This window comes from Pseudophryne corroboree, chromosome 1 (genome assembly GCF_028390025.1).
Source record: "Pseudophryne corroboree isolate aPseCor3 chromosome 1, aPseCor3.hap2, whole genome shotgun sequence".
Taxonomy (NCBI): domain Eukaryota; kingdom Metazoa; phylum Chordata; class Amphibia; order Anura; family Myobatrachidae; genus Pseudophryne; species Pseudophryne corroboree.
This window is the reverse complement of record NC_086444.1, coordinates 87,985,911-88,003,983: the sequence shown is the minus strand read 5'-3', so window position 1 is coordinate 88,003,983 and position 18,073 is coordinate 87,985,911. Positions and strand designations below refer to the sequence as shown.

At 48.9% G+C, this 18,073-nt stretch overlaps 1 protein-coding gene across 1 annotated transcript in view; it reads left to right on the top strand.

The window, feature by feature from the left end:
• The window catches only part of LOC135059170 (complement component C9-like), a 72,023-nt gene that overhangs the window by 28,389 nt on the left and 25,561 nt on the right, over window positions 1-18,073 (top strand). The window contains exons 5-6 of the mRNA XM_063963890.1: window positions 535-775; window positions 9,600-9,728. Coding sequence (XP_063819960.1) covers window positions 535-775; window positions 9,600-9,728 — 370 coding nt within the window. The remainder of the gene's footprint in view (window positions 1-534; window positions 776-9,599; window positions 9,729-18,073) is intronic.

Below are 18,073 nucleotides of genomic sequence, written 5' to 3'. Positions count from 1 at the left end.
GGACACATTATGTCATGGACAGTAAGCTGAGAGTTGACCACCGACAAATAAATCCCCATAACCTGAATTGACACATACCATACACCACTGGAACCCCCTACCCGCACACACAGAATCATACTCACTTGTCTTTACATGCAAGGATGCCTGCTGTAGAGGGTATGGATATGAAATGATGGGGGCTTGGCTACACTTCCATACCCGCCCAGTCTCACAGACAAGCCTGGGTCCAGTACTATGTAACCTGCCCAACACCACTTGCCTCGGCACCCCAGCACAGGGTGGAATTTGTACCCAAAAATAATTTGTGCCTTCTCCTGGGTATGCCAGAGCAGTGCAAAAATAAGATTTGGGTTACTGGCTCTATAGCCAGAAGGTCGCATGCTACTGCTGTGTGGCTACAAGTCTTATCAAGTACTGATAGCCATTGATGGCTTATAAACGTCCAAGACCCAGCATGCCCGCATTGTTGTTCAGCTGGGCACCAAGACACTCCAATTCCCATCTTGTGACTTGCTTCTATTTCTATTTCAGAACAAACAATTTTTGAGAGTATCAGGAACTGTGCAATTGGGCACATTCCAAATGAGAACTAGAAATATTGCGTTAACATCTACGTTCATCGATGACATCAACAACCTCCCGTCCTTCTATGATAAGGGAGAATATTTCGCATTTCTAGAAGTGTATGGGACTCACTATGCTTTATCCGGCAGCGTCGGTGGAAGATATGAACTTGTATATGTGCTGGATACCATAATTATGAAAAACAAGGGTACAGTACTGTATATCCTACATTACGTGTCTGACGTGCATGTGGGGCACAGCATGTAAAGTTGTCTATGTGGGTGCTTAATATGTTATTTATGAATATGTGAAATATAATATAGCTTTGGGTAGAGTCACTAATCAAAGCTTGGAAAGAGATAAAGCGGAGAGAGACAAAAGCAAAGAAGCAAGCAACTGGGCAAAACCATGGGGGTAATTCTGAGTTGATCGCAGCAGGAACTTTGTTAGCAGTTGGGCAAAACCATGTGCACTGCAGGGGGGGCAGATATAACATGTGCAGAGAGAGTTAGATTTGGGTGTGGTGTGTTCAACCTGCAATCTAAATTGCAGCGTAGAAATAAAGCAGCCAGTATTTATTTACCCTGCACAGAAACAAAATAACCCACCCAAATCTAACTCTCTCTGCACATGTTATATCTGCCCCCCCCCCCCCCCCCCCTGCAGTGCACATGGTTTTGCACAACTGCTAAAACTTTCCCGCTGCGGTCAACTTGGAATTACCCCCCATGTGCACTGCAGGCGGGGCAGATGTAACATGTGCAGAGAGAGTTAGATGTGGGTGGGGTGTGTTCAAACTGAAATCTAAATTGCAGTGTAAAACTAAAACTAACATTTGTGGGCTGCATGCAAAAGCAGCTAGTATTTACCCTGCACAGAAACAACATAAATGTATTTGCTCCCCTTGCATGGCAACATGGTTTGTTCCAGATACAAAGTTAATTTTAATTTATTTTTTTTAGTTTAATTACAAACATGAATCAGGCCCAAAACACTGTACCACCAGTTCTTGTCATTTTTCAAACACAGCCTGTAACATGGCAGTTGCTAACTACAGCAAATTTAATTTTGATTATAAACCCCCTCCCCCCCTCCCCCCCCCCCCGAGCCTAACCCTAACCCCCCTAGTCCCTAACCCTTCCATCCCTCCAGGCCCTTACTCTAATATAGTCCCCGATACCAACCTTGGTCTTCCAGGGCCAGTCTTCCGAGTGGTGTCGGGATTCCAGCATTGGTCACATGACCATTGGATGCTGAACGCATCCCCACTGCAAGTGACCTGGCAGAACGAGATTGGTACATGTGCAGTACAGATCCTGCACATCACCAGTGACCGTACATTTCTGAATCATCCCCCTGGGTGTCTCATGATGGAGCAAATGTATTAGCTAAAGAAAATAAGAATTTACTTACCGATAATTCTATTTCTCATAGTCCGTAGTGGATGCTGGGGACTCCGAAAGGACCATGGGGAATAGCGGCTCCGCAGGAGACTGGGCACAAAAGTAAAGCTTTAGAACTACCTGGTGTGCACTGGCTCCTCCCCCTATGACCCTCCTCCAAGCCTCAGTTAGGATACTGTGCCCGGACGAGCGTACACAATAAGGAAGGATTTTGAATCCCGGGTAAGACTCATACCAGCCACACCAATCACACCGTATAACTTGTGATTTGAACCCAGTTAACAGCATGATAACAGAGGAGCCTCTGAAAAGATGGCTCACAACAATAATAACCCGATTTTTGTAACAACTGTACAAGTATTGCAGACAATCCGCACTTGGGATGGGCGCCCAGCATCCACTACGGACTACGAGAAATAGAATTATCGGTAAGTAAATTCTTATTTTCTCTAATGTCCTAGTGGATGCTGGGGACTCCGAAAGGACCGTGGGGATTATACCAAAGCTCCCAAACGGGCGGGAGAGTGCGGATGACTCTGCAGCACCGAATGAGAGAACTCCAGGTCCTCCTCAGCCAGGGTATCAAATTTGTAGAATTTTGCAAACGTATTTGCCCCTGACCAAGTAGCTGCTCGGCAAAGTTGTAAAGCCGAGACCCCTCGGGCAGCCGCCCAAGATGAGCCCACTTTCCGTGTGGAATGGGCTTTTACAGATTTTGGCTGTGGCAGGCCTGCCACAGAATGTGCAAGCTGAATTGTACTACAAATCCAACGAGCAATCGTCTGCTTAGAGGCAGGAGCACCCAGCTTGTTGGGTGCATACAGGATAAACAGCGAGTCAGATTTTCTGACTTCAGCCGTCCTGGAAACATATATTTTCAGGGCCCTGACTACGTCCAGCAACTTGGAATCCTCCAAGTCCCTAGTAGCCGCAGGCACCACAATAGGCTAGTTTAAGTGAAATGCTGAAACCACCTTCGGGAGAAATTGAGGACGAGTCCTCAATTCTGCCCTGTCCGTATGAAAAATTAGGTAAGGGCTTTTATAGGATAAAGCCGCCAATTCTGATACACGCCTGGCTGAAGCCAGGGCTAACAGCATTACCACTTTCCATGTGAGATATTTTAAGTCCACAGTGGTGAGTGGTTCAAACCAATGTGATTTTAGGAATCCCAAAACTACATTGAGATCCCAAGGTGCCACTGGAGGCACAAAAGGAGGCTGTATATGCAGTACCCCCTTGACAAACGTCTGAACTTCAGGAACTGAAGCTAGTTCTTTTTGGAAGAATATTGACAGGGCCGAAATTTGAACCTTAATGGACCCTAATTTGAGGCCCATAGACAGTCCTGTTTGCAGGAAATGCAGGAATCGACCCAGTTGAAATTCCTCTGTAGGGGCCTTCCTGGCCTCACACCACGCAACATATTTACGCCAAATACGGTGATAATGTTGCACAGTTACATCCTTCCTGGCTTTGATCAGGGTAGGGATGACTTCATCTGGAATGCCTTTTTCCTTCAGAATCCGGCGTTCAACCGCCATGCCGTCAAACGCAGCCGCGGTAAGTCTTGGAACAGACAGGGTCCCTGCTGAAGCAGGTCCTTTCTTAGAGGTAGAGGCCACGGGTCCTCCGTGAGCATCTCTTGAAGTTCCGGGTACCAAGTCCTTCTTGGCCAATCCGGAGCCACGAGTATAGTCCTTACTCCTCTCCTTCTTATGATTCTCAGTACTTTGGGTATGAGAGGCAGAGGAGGGAACACATACACTGACTGGTACACCCACGGTGTTACCAGAGCGTCCACAGCTATTGCCTGAGGGTCCCTTGACCTGGCGCAATATCTGTCTAGTTTTTTGTTGAGGCGGGACGCCATCATGTCCACCTTTGGTTTTTCCCAACGGTTCACAATCATGTGGAAGACTTCTGGGTGAAGTCCCCACTCCCCCGGGTGAAGATCGTGTCTGCTGAGGAAGTCTGCTTCCCAGTTGTCCACTCCCGGAATGAACACTGCTGACAGTGCTATCACATGATTTTCCGCCCAGCGAAGAATCATTGCAACTTCCGTCATTGCCCTCCTGCTTCTTGTGCCGCCCTGTCTGTTTACGAGGGCGACTGCCGTGATGTTGTCCGACTGGATCAACACCGGCTGACCCTGAAGCAGAGGCCTTGCCTGACTTAGGGCATTGTAAATGGCCCTTACTTCCAGGATATTTATGTGAAGTGACGTTTCCATGCTTGACCACAAGCCCTGGAAATTTTTTCCCTGTGTGACTGCTCCCCAGCCTCTCAGGCTGGCATCCGTGGTCACCAGGACCCAATCCTGAATGCCGAATCTGCGGCCCTCTAGGAGATGAGCACTCTGTAACCACCACAGGAGAGACACCCTTGTCCTTGGAGACAGGGTTATCCGCTGATGCATTTGAAGATGCGATCCGGACCATTTGTCCAGCAGATCCCACTGAAAAGTTCTTGCGTGGAATCTGCCGAATGGAATCGCTTCGTAAGAAGCCACCATCTTTCCCAGGACCCTTGTGCATTGATGCACTGACACTTGGCCTGGTTTTAGGAGATTCCTGACTAGGTCGGATAACTCCCTGGCTTTCTCCTCCGGGAGAAACACCTTTTTCTGTACTGTGTCCAGAATCATCCCTAGGAACAGCAGACGTGTCGTCGGAATCAGCTGCGATTTTGGAATATTTAGAATCCATCCGTGCTGTCGTAGTACTACTTGAGATAGTGCTACTCCGACCTCTAACTGTTCTCTGGACCTTGCCCTTATCAGGAGATCGTCCAAGTAAGGGATAATTAAGACGCCTTTTCTTCGAAGAAGAATCATCATTTCGGCCATTACCTTGGTAAAGACCCGGGGTGCCGTGGACAATCCAAACGGCAGCGTCTGAAACTGATAGTGGCAGTTCTGTACCACAAACCTGAGGTACCCTTGGTGAGAAGGGCAAATTGGGACATGGAGGTAAGCATCCTTGATGTCCAGAGACACCATATAGTCCCCTTCTTCCAGGTTCGCTATCACTGCTCTGAGTGACTCCATCTTGAACTTGAACCTTTTTATGTAAGTGTTCAAGGATTTCAGATTTAAAATGGGTCTCACCGAGCCGTCCGGCTTCGGTACCACAAACAGCGTGGAATAATACCCCTTTCCCTGTTGTAGGAGGGGTACCTTGATTATCACCTACTGGGAATACAGCTTGTGAATGGCTTCCAATACCGCCTCCCTGTCGGGGGGAGACGTTGGTAAAGCAGACTTCAGGAACCGGCGAGGGGGAGACGTCTCGAATTCCAATTTGTACCCCTGAGATACTACCTGCAGGATCCAGGGGTCCACTTGCGAGTGAGCCCACTGCGCGCTGAAATTCTTGAGACGGGCCCCCACCGTGCCTGAGTCCGCTTGTAAGGCCCCAGCGTCATGCTGAGGACTTGGCAGAAGCGGGGGAGGGCTTCTGTTCGTGGGAAGAGGCTGTCTGCTGCAGTCTTTTTCCCCTTCCTCTGCCCCGGGGCAGATATGAGTGGCCTTTTGCCCGCTTGCCCTTGTGGGGACGAAAGGACTGAGCCTGAAAAGACGGTATCTTTTTCTGCTGAGAGGTGACCTGGGGTAAAAAGGTGGATTTCCCAGCCGTTGCCGTGGCCACCAGGTCCGATAGACCGACCCCAAATAACTCCTCCCCTTTATACGGCAATACTTCCATATGCCGTTTGGAATCCGCATCACCTGACCACTGTCGCGTCCATAACCCTCTTCTGGCAGAAATGGACATCGCACTTACTCTTGATGCCAGAGTGCAAATATCCCTCTGTGCATCACGCATATATAGAAATGCATCCTTTAAATGCTCTATAGTCAATAATATATTGTCCCTGTCCAGGGTATCAATATTTTCAGTCAGGGAATCCGACCAAGCCACCCCAGCACTGCACATCCAGGCTGAGGCGATTGCTGGTCGCAGTATAATACCAGTATGTGTGTATATACTTTTTAGGATATTTTCCAGCTTCCTATCAGCTGGTTCCTTGAGGGCGGCCGTATCAGGAGACGGTAACGCCACTTGTTTTGATAAGCGTGTGAGCGCCTTATCTACCCTAGGGGGTGTTTCCCAACGTGCCCTAACCTCTGGCGGGAAAAGGTATAATGCTAATAATTTTTTAGAAATTAGCAGTTTTTTATCGGGGGAAACCCACGCTTCATCACACACCTCATTTAATTCATCTGATTCAGGAAAAACTACGGGTAGTTTTTTCACACCCCACATAATACCCTTTTTTGTGGTACTTGTAGTATCAGAAATGTTCAAAACCTCCTTCATTGCCGTGATCATGTAACGTGTGGCCCTACTGGAAAATACGTTTGTTTCCTCACCGTCGACACTGGAGTCAGTGTCCGTGTCAGTGTCTGTATCGACCTGAGGTAACGGGCCTTTTATAGCCCCTGACGGTGTTTGAGACGCCTGTACAGGTATTAACTGATTTGCCGGCTGTCTCATGTCGTCAACAGTCTTTTGTAAAGTGCTGACACTATCACGTAATTCTTTCCATAAGACCATCCAGTCAGGTGTCGACTCCCAAGGGGGTGACATCACTAACACAGGCAATTGCTCCGCCTCCACACCATTTTCCTCCTCATACATGTCGACACAACGTACCGACACACAGCACACACACAGGGAATGCTCTGATAGAGGACAGGACCCCACTAGCCCTTTGGGGAGACAGAGGGAGAGTTTGCACACACCAGAGCGCTATATATATATAGGGATAACCTTATATAAGTGTTTTTCCCTGATATAGCTGCTGTATATATTTATCTGCCAAATTAGTGCCCCCCCTCTCTTGTTTTACCCTGTTTCTGTAGTGCAGGACTGCAGGGGAGAGTCAGGGAGCCTTCCTCCAACGGAGCTGTGAGGAAAAAATGGCGCCAGTGTGCTGATGAGATAGGCTCCGCCCCCTTCTCGGCGGCCTTTCTCCCGCTTTTTTATGGAAAAATTGGCAGGGGTTAAATGCATCCATATAGCCCAGGAGCTATATGTGATGTATTTTTTGCCAAAAAAGGTATTTTTATTGCGTCTCAGGGCGCCCCCCCCAGCGCCCTGCACCCTCAGTGACCAGAGTGTGAAGTGTGCTGAGAGCAATGGCGCACAGCTGCGGTGCTGTGCGCTACCTTATTGAAGACAGGACGTCTTCTGCCGCTGATTTTCCGGACCTCTTCAGTCTTCTGGCTCTGTAAGGGGGCCGGCGGCGCGGCTCTGGGACCCATCCATGGCTGGGCCTGTGATCGTCCCTCTGGAGCTAATGTCCAGTAGCCTAAGAAGCCCAATCCACTCTGCACGCAGGTGAGTTCGCTTCTTCTCCCCTTAGTCCCTCGGTGCAGTGAGCCTGTTGCCAGCAGGTCTCACTGAAAATAAAAAACCTAAAACTAAACTTTTTTCCAAGCAGCTCAGGAGAGCCACCTAGACTGCACCCTTCTCGTTCGGGCACAAAAATCTAACTGGGGCTTGGAGGAGGGTCATAGGGGGAGGAGCCAGTGCACACCAGCTAGTCCTAAAGCTTTTTACTTTTGTGCCCAGTCTCCTGCGGAGCCGCTATTCCCCATGGTCCTTTCGGAGTCCCCAGCATCCACTAGGACGTTAGAGAAATTGTGCTTTATGCTCAAGATGAAGGAATTCCAGACCAATTTATATGGTTAAAGCACTGCAGTGCCTGGCCAGTCATTTACACCTCTCAGAGGTGTAGCAAGGTGTCATGGTGCCTGGAGCAAGGTATATTTCGGCACCCCCCTCCCCTGTACTGAATTGGGGGCGTGGCCACATGGGCCGGTTCTAGACCTTGTGGCATCCAGGGTGAAAGTTTCCTTTGGCGCCACCCCCGCCCTCCACCCAGAGGTCAAACATAGTGAGCGCCAAAGGCGCGCAGCAAAAACTAGGAGTGGGGCTTCATAGGGAAGGGGCGTGGCCACAGTTATGCCCCCTGTAGTTATGGACCCAGTAGCTGTGCCCCCTGTAGATTTGCCCCCAGTAGTTATGCCCTCTGTAGATTTGCCCCCAGTAGTTGCGCCCCCTGTAGATTTGCCCCCAGTAGATGTGCCCCCTGTAGATCTGCCCCCAGTAGATGTGCCTGGCGTAGTTGTGTCCCCTGTAGATCTGCCCCCAGTAGATGTGCCCAGCGTAGTTGTGCCCCCTGTAGATTTGCCCCCAGTAGTAGTGCCCCCTGTAGATTTGCCCCCAGTAGTTGTGCCCCCTGGTAGCGCCGCAAACACAAATGAAAAAACAAACAAAAAAAACAAATACTCACCTGTCCGCTCCTGCTTCCCCACGGCTGCCGGTCGCATCTCCGCCCGTCCGTGCGTGTGTGTGACGCGTGACGTCACACACAAGTCACGGACCGGCGGGGAGCGGAGGGGAGGGAGAGCCTTGATGCGGTTGCGAGCTGCTTGCGGGAGGGAGGTTCCGGCGGAGACGAGCTGCGGCGCCCAGTACTGTCTTGGGCGCCTGGAGCTCGAACTCCACCGGAACCGCCCTCCCTACGCCCCTGACACCTCTAAGTATAGGCAGTCCCTACTATTCACTATCTCTTAAATATACTGCCCTGAGCAGTAATTTTGTGGTAATGCTGTAGGCCTGATTCAGAAGTATCACTGCCACAGGACGTGTCTGAAGAAAAAGCACGTCTCCTGACGGCATCATTGTCCAAAACCGCAGCATCAGATCACCATCGCGCAATCATCAGTCACGATGGATGCAGCCTAAGCTAATTCAGAATGACTGCCAGAATTTTTCTGCCGGGGACAGGAAACCCTGGCTTAGGCATGCCTACAAAACGGTCTCTGTTGCCTCCCCGTCCCCATACGGAGTTATACGGTATGTAAAAACAACTCTGAAACTGGCCCTTTATGCATCATTTGGTAGATCCTCTTGCTCATCTCATAGGGGTGGATTTTCCATCATCCTGTATAAAATGTCTACACTATGTAATTCACTGCGCAATTTCTATGCGTACATAGGGCCTAATTCAGACCTGATTGCAGCAGCAAATTTGTTAGCTAATGGGCAAAACCATGTGCACGGCAGGTGTGGCAGATGTAACATGTGCAGAGAGAATTAGATTTTGGTGGGTTATTTTGTTTCTGTGCAGGGTAAATACTGGCTGCTTTATTTTTACACTGCAATTTAGATTTCAGTTTGAACACACCCCACCCAAATCTAACTCTCTCTGCACATGTTATATCTGCCCCACCTGCACTGCACATGGTTTTGCCCATTAGCTAACAAATTTGCTGCTGCGATCAGGTCTGAATTAGGCCCATAGTCCTCAGTAGGCTATGAGGATGTCACAGTGAAACATGTAGTACTCTTCCACCCTAAGTTCATTGATGACCCTTCACAGAATACAGCTTTAAATCAGAAGAGGCTTCTACGTGTTAGAGAGAAGGTTGAGCCCTAATTCAGTAAATGTGCCACTCAGTATCCTCAAAGAAAAGGTCACATGGCAACTATATTACAACATCTGGGAAATTTGTTTATGTCATACTTGGCGTCACTGATTCTGTGCAAATCTGTTTCCTGTTTGTTCCCGGGTCCGTTGCACACTGATAATATAATATGTCTTTATGTTTCATTGCAGACATTGATACAAGTACCGTAACAAAGTGTCTTGGATTTAATGCTGGCATAAACGTGAAATCTACGGGGTTTAATGTTGACGCTGGTGTAAAACCTTCAAATTGCGATGTAATTGGTTCAAATAAAGAAGGTATGTTTTAACAGGGTATATGTTATTTTGTACATAGTCATAGGAGCCAGCTCTGTGAGCAATTCAGCGCCCGCACTATCGAGTCACACGCAAAGTGGCTACAGTGTTGGGCAGCGGCAGAAACCTGTTTTATTACTGTAAGCTAAAGCAAGTAGCCACTGAGCTTCTGATACACACACCCAACACATCCGTGCAATCGCTCTGCAACCGCCAAAGTTCTCTTTCCGAAATGCCCTATTTCACTGAAAGACCGATCCAGGCAAGTTGCGTTTGACTAAGGGTATTCGCAATAATGCAAATAGGGCAGGATGTACTAAATGGAAAATGCGGTAAACCCCCACTCGCATTTTCCGAATATACTAAGCCCCAGTCGTCGGATCAGCACCACGGAGAGGATCGCCAGCTTTTGCTGGCGACATCCTATAGAAGCCTATGGGCTTCTCTCCGCAGTGCCGGTGTGATGGATCCGATCTGATCCCTCCCAGCATGCCGCGCGGCCTCCCCCATCACTCTGAGCATGCGCAGAATGACTCCTGGGACCAAAACCTGGAAGTCAGGGAGCAGCCGGAGAACGCGAAGGACAGCTTTTATCGGAAGAGCTGTCCTTCGCGATGCTAATCGCATATGTAAGTACATATGCGATTACCATTGTGACGATCGACGATGATGTCACTTAGTACATCCAACCCCTAGTCTTTACTGAGCATGCGCTCTGTGCAAAAGCTTGACATTTGCGTCCGTGAAGAGAAATCTGTGCGACTCAGAATCAGCCCCCCTATTTGTGCTGCCTGCCATCATGTTTGTGCAAAGAATTTATGAGTCATACGGTGGATGTAATGTGAGCAAATCCAATCATTTTAAAAAGTTGTCTACCATGCCTATTGCACATAGGTGGTCATTCCGAGTTGTTCGCTAGCAGTTTTCGTTCGCAGTGCAGCGTTTAGGTAAAAAAGCAGCACTTCTGCGCATGCGTATGCTGCGCATGCGTATGCTGCGCAATGCGCACGCGCGATGTACTTTCATAAAATCCGAAGTAGTTTCACACAAGGTCTAGCGACACTTTCCAGTCGCACTGCTGGCCACAGAGAGATTGACAGGAAGTGGGTGTTTCTGGGAGGTAACTGACCGTTTTTGGGGAGTGTGTGGAAAAACGCAGGCGTGTCAGATACAAATGCAGGCGTGCCTGGGGAAACGCAGGCGTGGCTGGCCGAACGCAGGGCGTGTTCGTGACGTCAAAACAGGAACTAAACAGTCTGAAGTGATCGCAAGCTAGGAGTAGGTCTGGAGCTGCTCAGAAAATGCACAATCTTTTTTTGTAGCCGCTGTGCGATCCTTTCGTTTGCACTTCTGCTAAGCTAAGATACACTCCCAGGGGGCGGCGGCTTAGCGTTTGCACGGCTGCTAAAAGCAGCTAGCGAGCGAACAACTCGGAATCACCACCATTGTACAGTAAGTTTTGAAGGATGTTTAAAGGTCTGGGGTACAATAACGGTTACTAATGACACCAGTGTCACCAGTAGGTTACTTGCTGTAGCCAGACTACTTATGTATCCTCACCATTGGTGGTCCATATGCTTTAGAATATGTTCATTGGTACTGAGTTGTTCCTAGGTCTACATACAGTAGGAGTAGTTGCGGATCAGTATAACTGTAAACTGAAGGAGGGAGATCAGGCACATCCAGTCATACATCAGGGGAAGGCAAACTGTGGCACTCCAGCTGCTGTGGAACCACAGGCGGAACTCCCGGAGACAATGGAGTCATACGCCGCCGGGCGTCAGCCCTGAAGGGGGCACTTCTTCCATTGTCCCCTGTTCCGCATAGTGATGAGCGGGTTCGGTTTCTCGGAAACCGAACCCCCCCGAACTTCACGCTTTTTACACGGGTCCGAGGCAGACTCGGATCTTCCCGTCTTGCTCGGCTAACCCGAGCGCGCCCGAACGTCATCATCCCGCTGTCGGATTCTCGCGAGGCTCGGATTCTATCGCGAGACTCGGATTCTATATAAGGAGCCGCGCGTCGCCGCCATTTTCACACGTGCATTGAGATTGATAGGGAGAGGACGTGGCTGGCGTCCTCTCCATTTAGATTAGAAGAGAGAGAGTGAGAGTGAGACACTTGATTTACTGGAGCTTAGGAGTACTCAGAGAGTGCAGAGTTTACTAGTGACTGACCAGTGACCACCAGTGCAGTTTTATTATATTATTATTTATATAATCCGTTCTCTGCCTGAAAAAAAACGATACACAGTGACACAGTAACAGTATACCATATCTGTGCTCAGCCTCAGTGTGCTGCATCATCTATGTATATCTGACTGTGCTGAGTGCTCACTGCTCACACAGCTTAATTGTGGGGGAGACTGGGGAGCAGTTATAGCAGGAGTACATTAACAGTGCACACTTTTGCTGCCAGAGTGCCACTGCCAGTGTGACTGACCAGTGACCACTGTCTGACCACCAGTATATTGTGATTGTCTGCCTGAAAAAGTTAAACACTCGTCGTGTGGTGTTTTTATTCTATAAACGCATTCTGCTGACAGTGTCCAGCAGGTCCATCATTATATAATATATACCTGTCCTACAGTAGTGATATATATATATTTTTTATATCATTATCATCCAGTCTATACTAGCAGCAGACGCAGTACGGTAGTCCACGGCTGTAGCTACCTCTGTGTCGGCAGTCGCTCGTCCATAATTGTATACCTACCTGTGGTGGTTGTTTTTTTTTTCTATCTTCTTCATACTAGTAGTTAACTTTAGGAGTCTGCAGTGCTGACAGTGTCCAGCAGGTCCGTCATTATATAATATATACCTGTCCGGCTGCAGTAGTGATATATATCTATATTTTATATCATTATCATCCAGTCTATATTAGCAGCAGACGCGGTACGGTAGTCCACGGCTGTAGCTACCTCTGTGTCGGCAGTCGCTCGTCCATCCATAATTGTATACCACCTACCTGTTGTGTTTTTTTTTTCTATCTTCTTGATACTAGTAGCTTACTTTAGGAGTCTGCAGTGCTGACAGTGTCCAGCAGGTCCGTCATTATATAATATATACCTGTCCGGCTGCAGTACTGATATATATATATTTTTTATATCATTATCATACAGTCTATATTAGCAGCAGACGCAGTACGGTAGTCCACGGCTGTAGCTACCTCTGTGACGGCAGTCGCTCGTCCATCCATAATTGTATACCACCTACCTGTGGTGTTTTTTTTCTTTCTATCTTCTTGATACTAGTAGCTTACTTTAGGAGTCTGCAGTGCTGACAGTGTCCAGCAGGTCCGTCATTATATAATATATACCTGTCCGGCTGCAGTAGTGATATATATATATTTTTTATATCATTATCATCCAGTCTATATTAGCAGCAGACGCAGTACGGTAGTCCACGGCTGTAGCTACCTCTGTGTCGGCAGTCGCTCGTCCATCCATAAGTATACTAGTATCCATCCATCTCCATTGTTTACCTGAGGTGCCTTTTAGTTGTGCCTATTAAAATATGGAGAACAAAAATGTTGAGGTTCCAAAAATAGGGAAAGATCAAGATCGACTTCCACCTCGTGCTGAAGCTGCTGCCACTAGTCATGGCCGAGACGATGAAATGCCATCAAAGTCGTCTGCCAAGGCCGATGCCCAATGTCATAGTACAGAGCATGTAAAATCCAAAACACCAAATATCAGTAAAAAAAGGACTCAAAAATCTAAAATAAAATTGTCGGAGGAGAAGTGTAAACTTGCCAATATGCCATTTACCACACGGAGTGGCAAGGAACGGCTGAGGCCCTGGCCTATGTTCATGGCTAGTGGTTCAGCTTCACATGAGGATGGAAGCACTCAGCCTCTCGCTAGAAAAATGAAAAGACTCAAGCTGGCAAAAGCACAGCAAAGAACTGTGCGTTTTTCGAAATCACAAATCCACAAGGAGAGTCCAATTGTGTCGTTTGCGATGCCTTACCTTCCCAACACTGGACGTGAAGAGCATGCGCCTTCCACCATTTGCACGCCCCCTGCAAGTGCTGGAAGGAGCACCCGCAGTCCAGTTCCTGATAGTCAGATTGAAGATGTCAGTGTTGAAGTACACCAGGATGAGGAGGATATGGGTGTTGCTGGCGCTGGGGAGGAAATTGACCAGGAGGATTCTGATGGTGAGGTGGTTTGTTTAAGTCAGGCACCCGGGGAGACACCTGTTGTCCGTGGGAGGAATAGGGCCATTGACATGCCTGGTGAAAATACCAAAAAAATCAGCTCTTCGGTGTGGAAGTATTTCAACAGAAATGCGGACAACATTTGTCAAGCCATATGTTGCCTTTGTCAAGCTGTAATAAGTAGGGGTAAGGACGTTAACCACCTCGGAACATCCTCCCTTATACGTCACCTGCAGCGCATTCATCATAAGTCAGTGACAAGTTCAAAAACTTTGGGCGACAGCGGAAGCAGTCCACTGACCAGTAAATCCCTTCCTCTTGTAACCAAGCTCACGCAAACCACCCCACCAACTCCCTCAGTGTCAATTTCCTCCTTCCCCAGGAATGCCAATAGTCCTGCAGGCCATGTCACTGGCAATTCTGACGAGTCCTCTCCTGCCTGGGATTCCTCCGATGCATCCTTGCGTGTAACGCCTACTGCTGCTGGCGCTGCTGTTGTTGCTGCTGGGAGTCGATGGTCATCCCAGAGGGGAAGTCGTACTCGTAAGACCACTTTTACTACTTCCACCAAGCAATTGACTGTCCAACAGTCCTTTGCGAGGAAGATGAAATATCACAGCAGTCATCCTGCTGCAAAGCGGATAACTGAGGCCTTGGCATCCTGGGCGGTGAGAAACGTGGTTCCGGTATCCATCATTACTGCAGAGCCAACTAGAGACTTGTTGGAGGTACTGTGTCCCCGGTACCAAATACCATCTAGGTTCCATTTCTCTAGGCAGGCGATACCGAAAATGTACACAGACCTCAGAAAAAGACTCACCAGTGTCCTAAAAAATGCAGTTGTACCCAATGTCCACTTAACCACGGACATGTGGACAAGTGGAGCAGGGCAGGCTCAGGACTATATGACTGTGACAGCCCACTGGGTAGATGTATGGACTCCCGCCGCAAGAACAGCAGCGGCGGCACCTGTAGCAGCATCTCGCAAACGCCAACTCTTTCCTAGGCAGGCTACGCTTTGTATCACCGCTTTCCAGAATACGCACACAGCTAAAAACCTCTTACGGCAACTGAGGAAGATCATCGCAGAATGGCTTACCCCAATTGGACTCTCCTGTGGATTTGTGGCATCGGACAATGCCAGCAATATTGTGTGTGCATTAAATCTGGGCAAATTCCAGCACGTCCCATGTTTTGCACATACCTTGAATTTGGTGGTGCAGAATTATTTAAAAAACGAGAGGGGCGTGCAAGAGATGCTGTCGGTGGCCAGAAGAATTGCGGGACACTTTCGGCGTACAGGCACCACGTACAGAAGACTGGAGCACCACCAAAAACGCCTGAACCTGCCCTGTCATCATCTGAAGCAAGAAGTGGTAACGAGGTGGAATTCAACCCTCTATATGCTTCAGAGGTTGGAGGAGCAGCAAAAGGCCATTCAAGCCTATACAACTGAGCACGATATAGGAGGTGGAATGCACCTGTCTCAAGCGCAGTGGAGAATGATTTCAACGTTGTGCAAGGTTCTGCAACCTTTTGAACTTGCCACACGTGAAGTCAGTTCAGACACTGCCAGCCTGAGTCAGGTCATTCCCCTCATCAGGCTTTTGCAGAAGAAGCTGGAGACATTGAAGGAGGAGCTAACACAGAGCGATTCCGCTAGGCATGTGGGACTTGTGGATGGAGCCCTTAATTCGCTTAACAAGGATTCACGGGTGGTCAATCTGTTGAAATCAGAGCACTACATTTTGTCCACCGTGCTCGATCCTAGATTTAAAACCTACCTTGGATCTCTCTTTCCGGCAGACACAAGTCTGCTGGGGTTCAAAGAACTGCTGGTGACAAAATTGTCAAGTCAAGCGGAACGCGACCTGTCAACATCTCCTCCTTCACATTCTCCCGCAACTGGGGGTGCGAGGAAAAGGCTCAGAATTCCGAGCCCACCCGCTGGCGGTGATGCAGGGCAGTCTGGAGCGACTGCTGATGCTGACATCTGGTCCGGACTGAAGGACCTGACAACGATTACGGACATGTTGTCTACTGTCACTGCATATGATTCTCTCCCCATTGAAAGAATGGTGGAGGATTATATGAGTGACCGCATCCAAGTAGGCACGTCAGACAGTCCGTACTTATACTGGCAGGAAAAAGAGGCAATTTGGAGGCCCTTGCACAAACTGGCTTTATTCTACCTAAGTTGCCCTCCCACAAGTGTGTACTCCGAAAGAGTGTTTAGTGCCGCCGCTCACCTTGTCAGCAATCGGCGTACGAGGTTACATCCAGAAAATGTGGAGAAGATGATGTTCATTAAAATGAATTATAATCAATTCCTCCGTGGAGACATTGACCAGCAGCAATTGCCTCCACAAAGTACACAGGGAGCTGAGATGGTGGATTCCAGTGGGGACGAATTGATAATCTGTGAGGAGGGGGATGTACACGGTGATATATCGGAGGATGATGATGAGGTGGACATCTTGCCTCTGTAGAGCCAGTTTGTGCAAGGAGAGATTAATTGCTTCTTTTTTGGTGGGGGTCCAAACCAACCCGTCATTTCAGTCACAGTCGTGTGGCAGACCCTGTCACTGAAATGATGGGTTGGTTAAAGTGTGCATGTCCTGTTTATACAACATAAGGGTGGGTGGGAGGGCCCAAGGACAATTCCATCTTGCACCTCTTTTTTCTTTCATTTTTCTTTGCGTCATGTGCTGTTTGGGGAGTAGTTTTTGGAAGGGCCATCCTGCGTGACACTGCAGTGCCACTCCTAGATGGGCCAGGTGTTTGTGTCGGCCACTTGGGTCGCTTATCTTAGTCACACAGCTACCTCATTGCGCCTCTTTTTTTCTTTGCGTCATGTGCTGTTTGGGGGGTGTTTTTTGGAAGGGCCATCCTGCGTGACACTGCAGTGCCACTCCTAGATGGGCCAGGTGTTTGTGTCGGCCACTTGGGTCGCTTATCTTAGTCACACAGCTACCTCATTGCGCCTCTTTTTTTCTTTGCGTCATGTGCTGTTTGGGGGGTGTTTTTTGGAAGGGCCATCCTGCGTGACACTGCAGTGCCACTCCTAGATGGGCCAGGTGTTTGTGTCGGCCACTTGGGTCGCTTATCTTAGTCACACAGCTACCTCATTGCGCCTCTTTTTATCTTTGCGTCATGTGCTGTTTGGGGGGTGTTTTTTGGAAGGGCCATCCTGCGTGACACTGCAGTGACACTCCTAGATGGGCCAGGTGTTTGTGTCGGCCACTAGGGTCGCTTATCTTAGTCACACAGCTACCTCATTGCGCCTCTTTTTTTTCTTCTTTGCGTCATGTGCTGTTTGGGGAGTAGTTTTTTGAAGGGCCATCCTGCGTGACACTGCAGTGCCACTCCTAGATGGGCCAGGTGTTTGTGTCGGCCACTTGGGTCGCTGAGCTTAGTCATCCAGCGACCTCGGTGCAAATTTTAGGACTAAAAATAATATTGTGAGGTGTGAGGTGTTCAGAATAGACTGAAAATGAGTGGAAATTATGGTTATTGAGGTTAATAATACTTTGGGATCAAAATGACCCCCAAATTCTATGATTTAAGCTGTTTTTTAGGTTTTTTTTAAAAAAACACCCGAATCCAAAACACACCCGAATCTGACAAAAAAAATTCGGTGAGGTTTTGCCAAAATGCGTTCGAACCCAAAACACGGCCGCGGAACCGAACCCAAAACCAAAACACAAAACCCGAAAAATTTCCGGTGCTCATCACTAGTCAACTTCCGCACATAGCCTGCTATTCACCTGGGTCCCCCGTCCTGATCTGTTCTCATTATTCACTTATGCAAAGGCGGCGAGTCCCAGGGGACAGATGCAGCGGCTTCCAGCGGAGGGCAAGGCTGCGCGACACAGGGCACAGAGGCTGCGGCTCCCGGCGGAGGGCAGAGGTGGCGGGTCCCAGGGACAGATGCAGCGGCTTCCGACAGAGGGGCAGAGGCGGCGGATCCCAGGGCACAGAGGCTGCGGCTCCCAGCGGAGGGCATAGGCGGCGGGTCCCAGGGGACAGATGCAGCGGTTTCCAGCGGACGGCAGAGGCGGCGGGTCCCAGGGGACTGAAGGCTGCAGCTCCCGACGGAGGGCAGAGACGGCAACTGTGGCTCCCGGGGAAAAGAACCTGCACGGTACCTGTAGGACTGACTCACTGGAGAAGAAAAGTACCCTCAC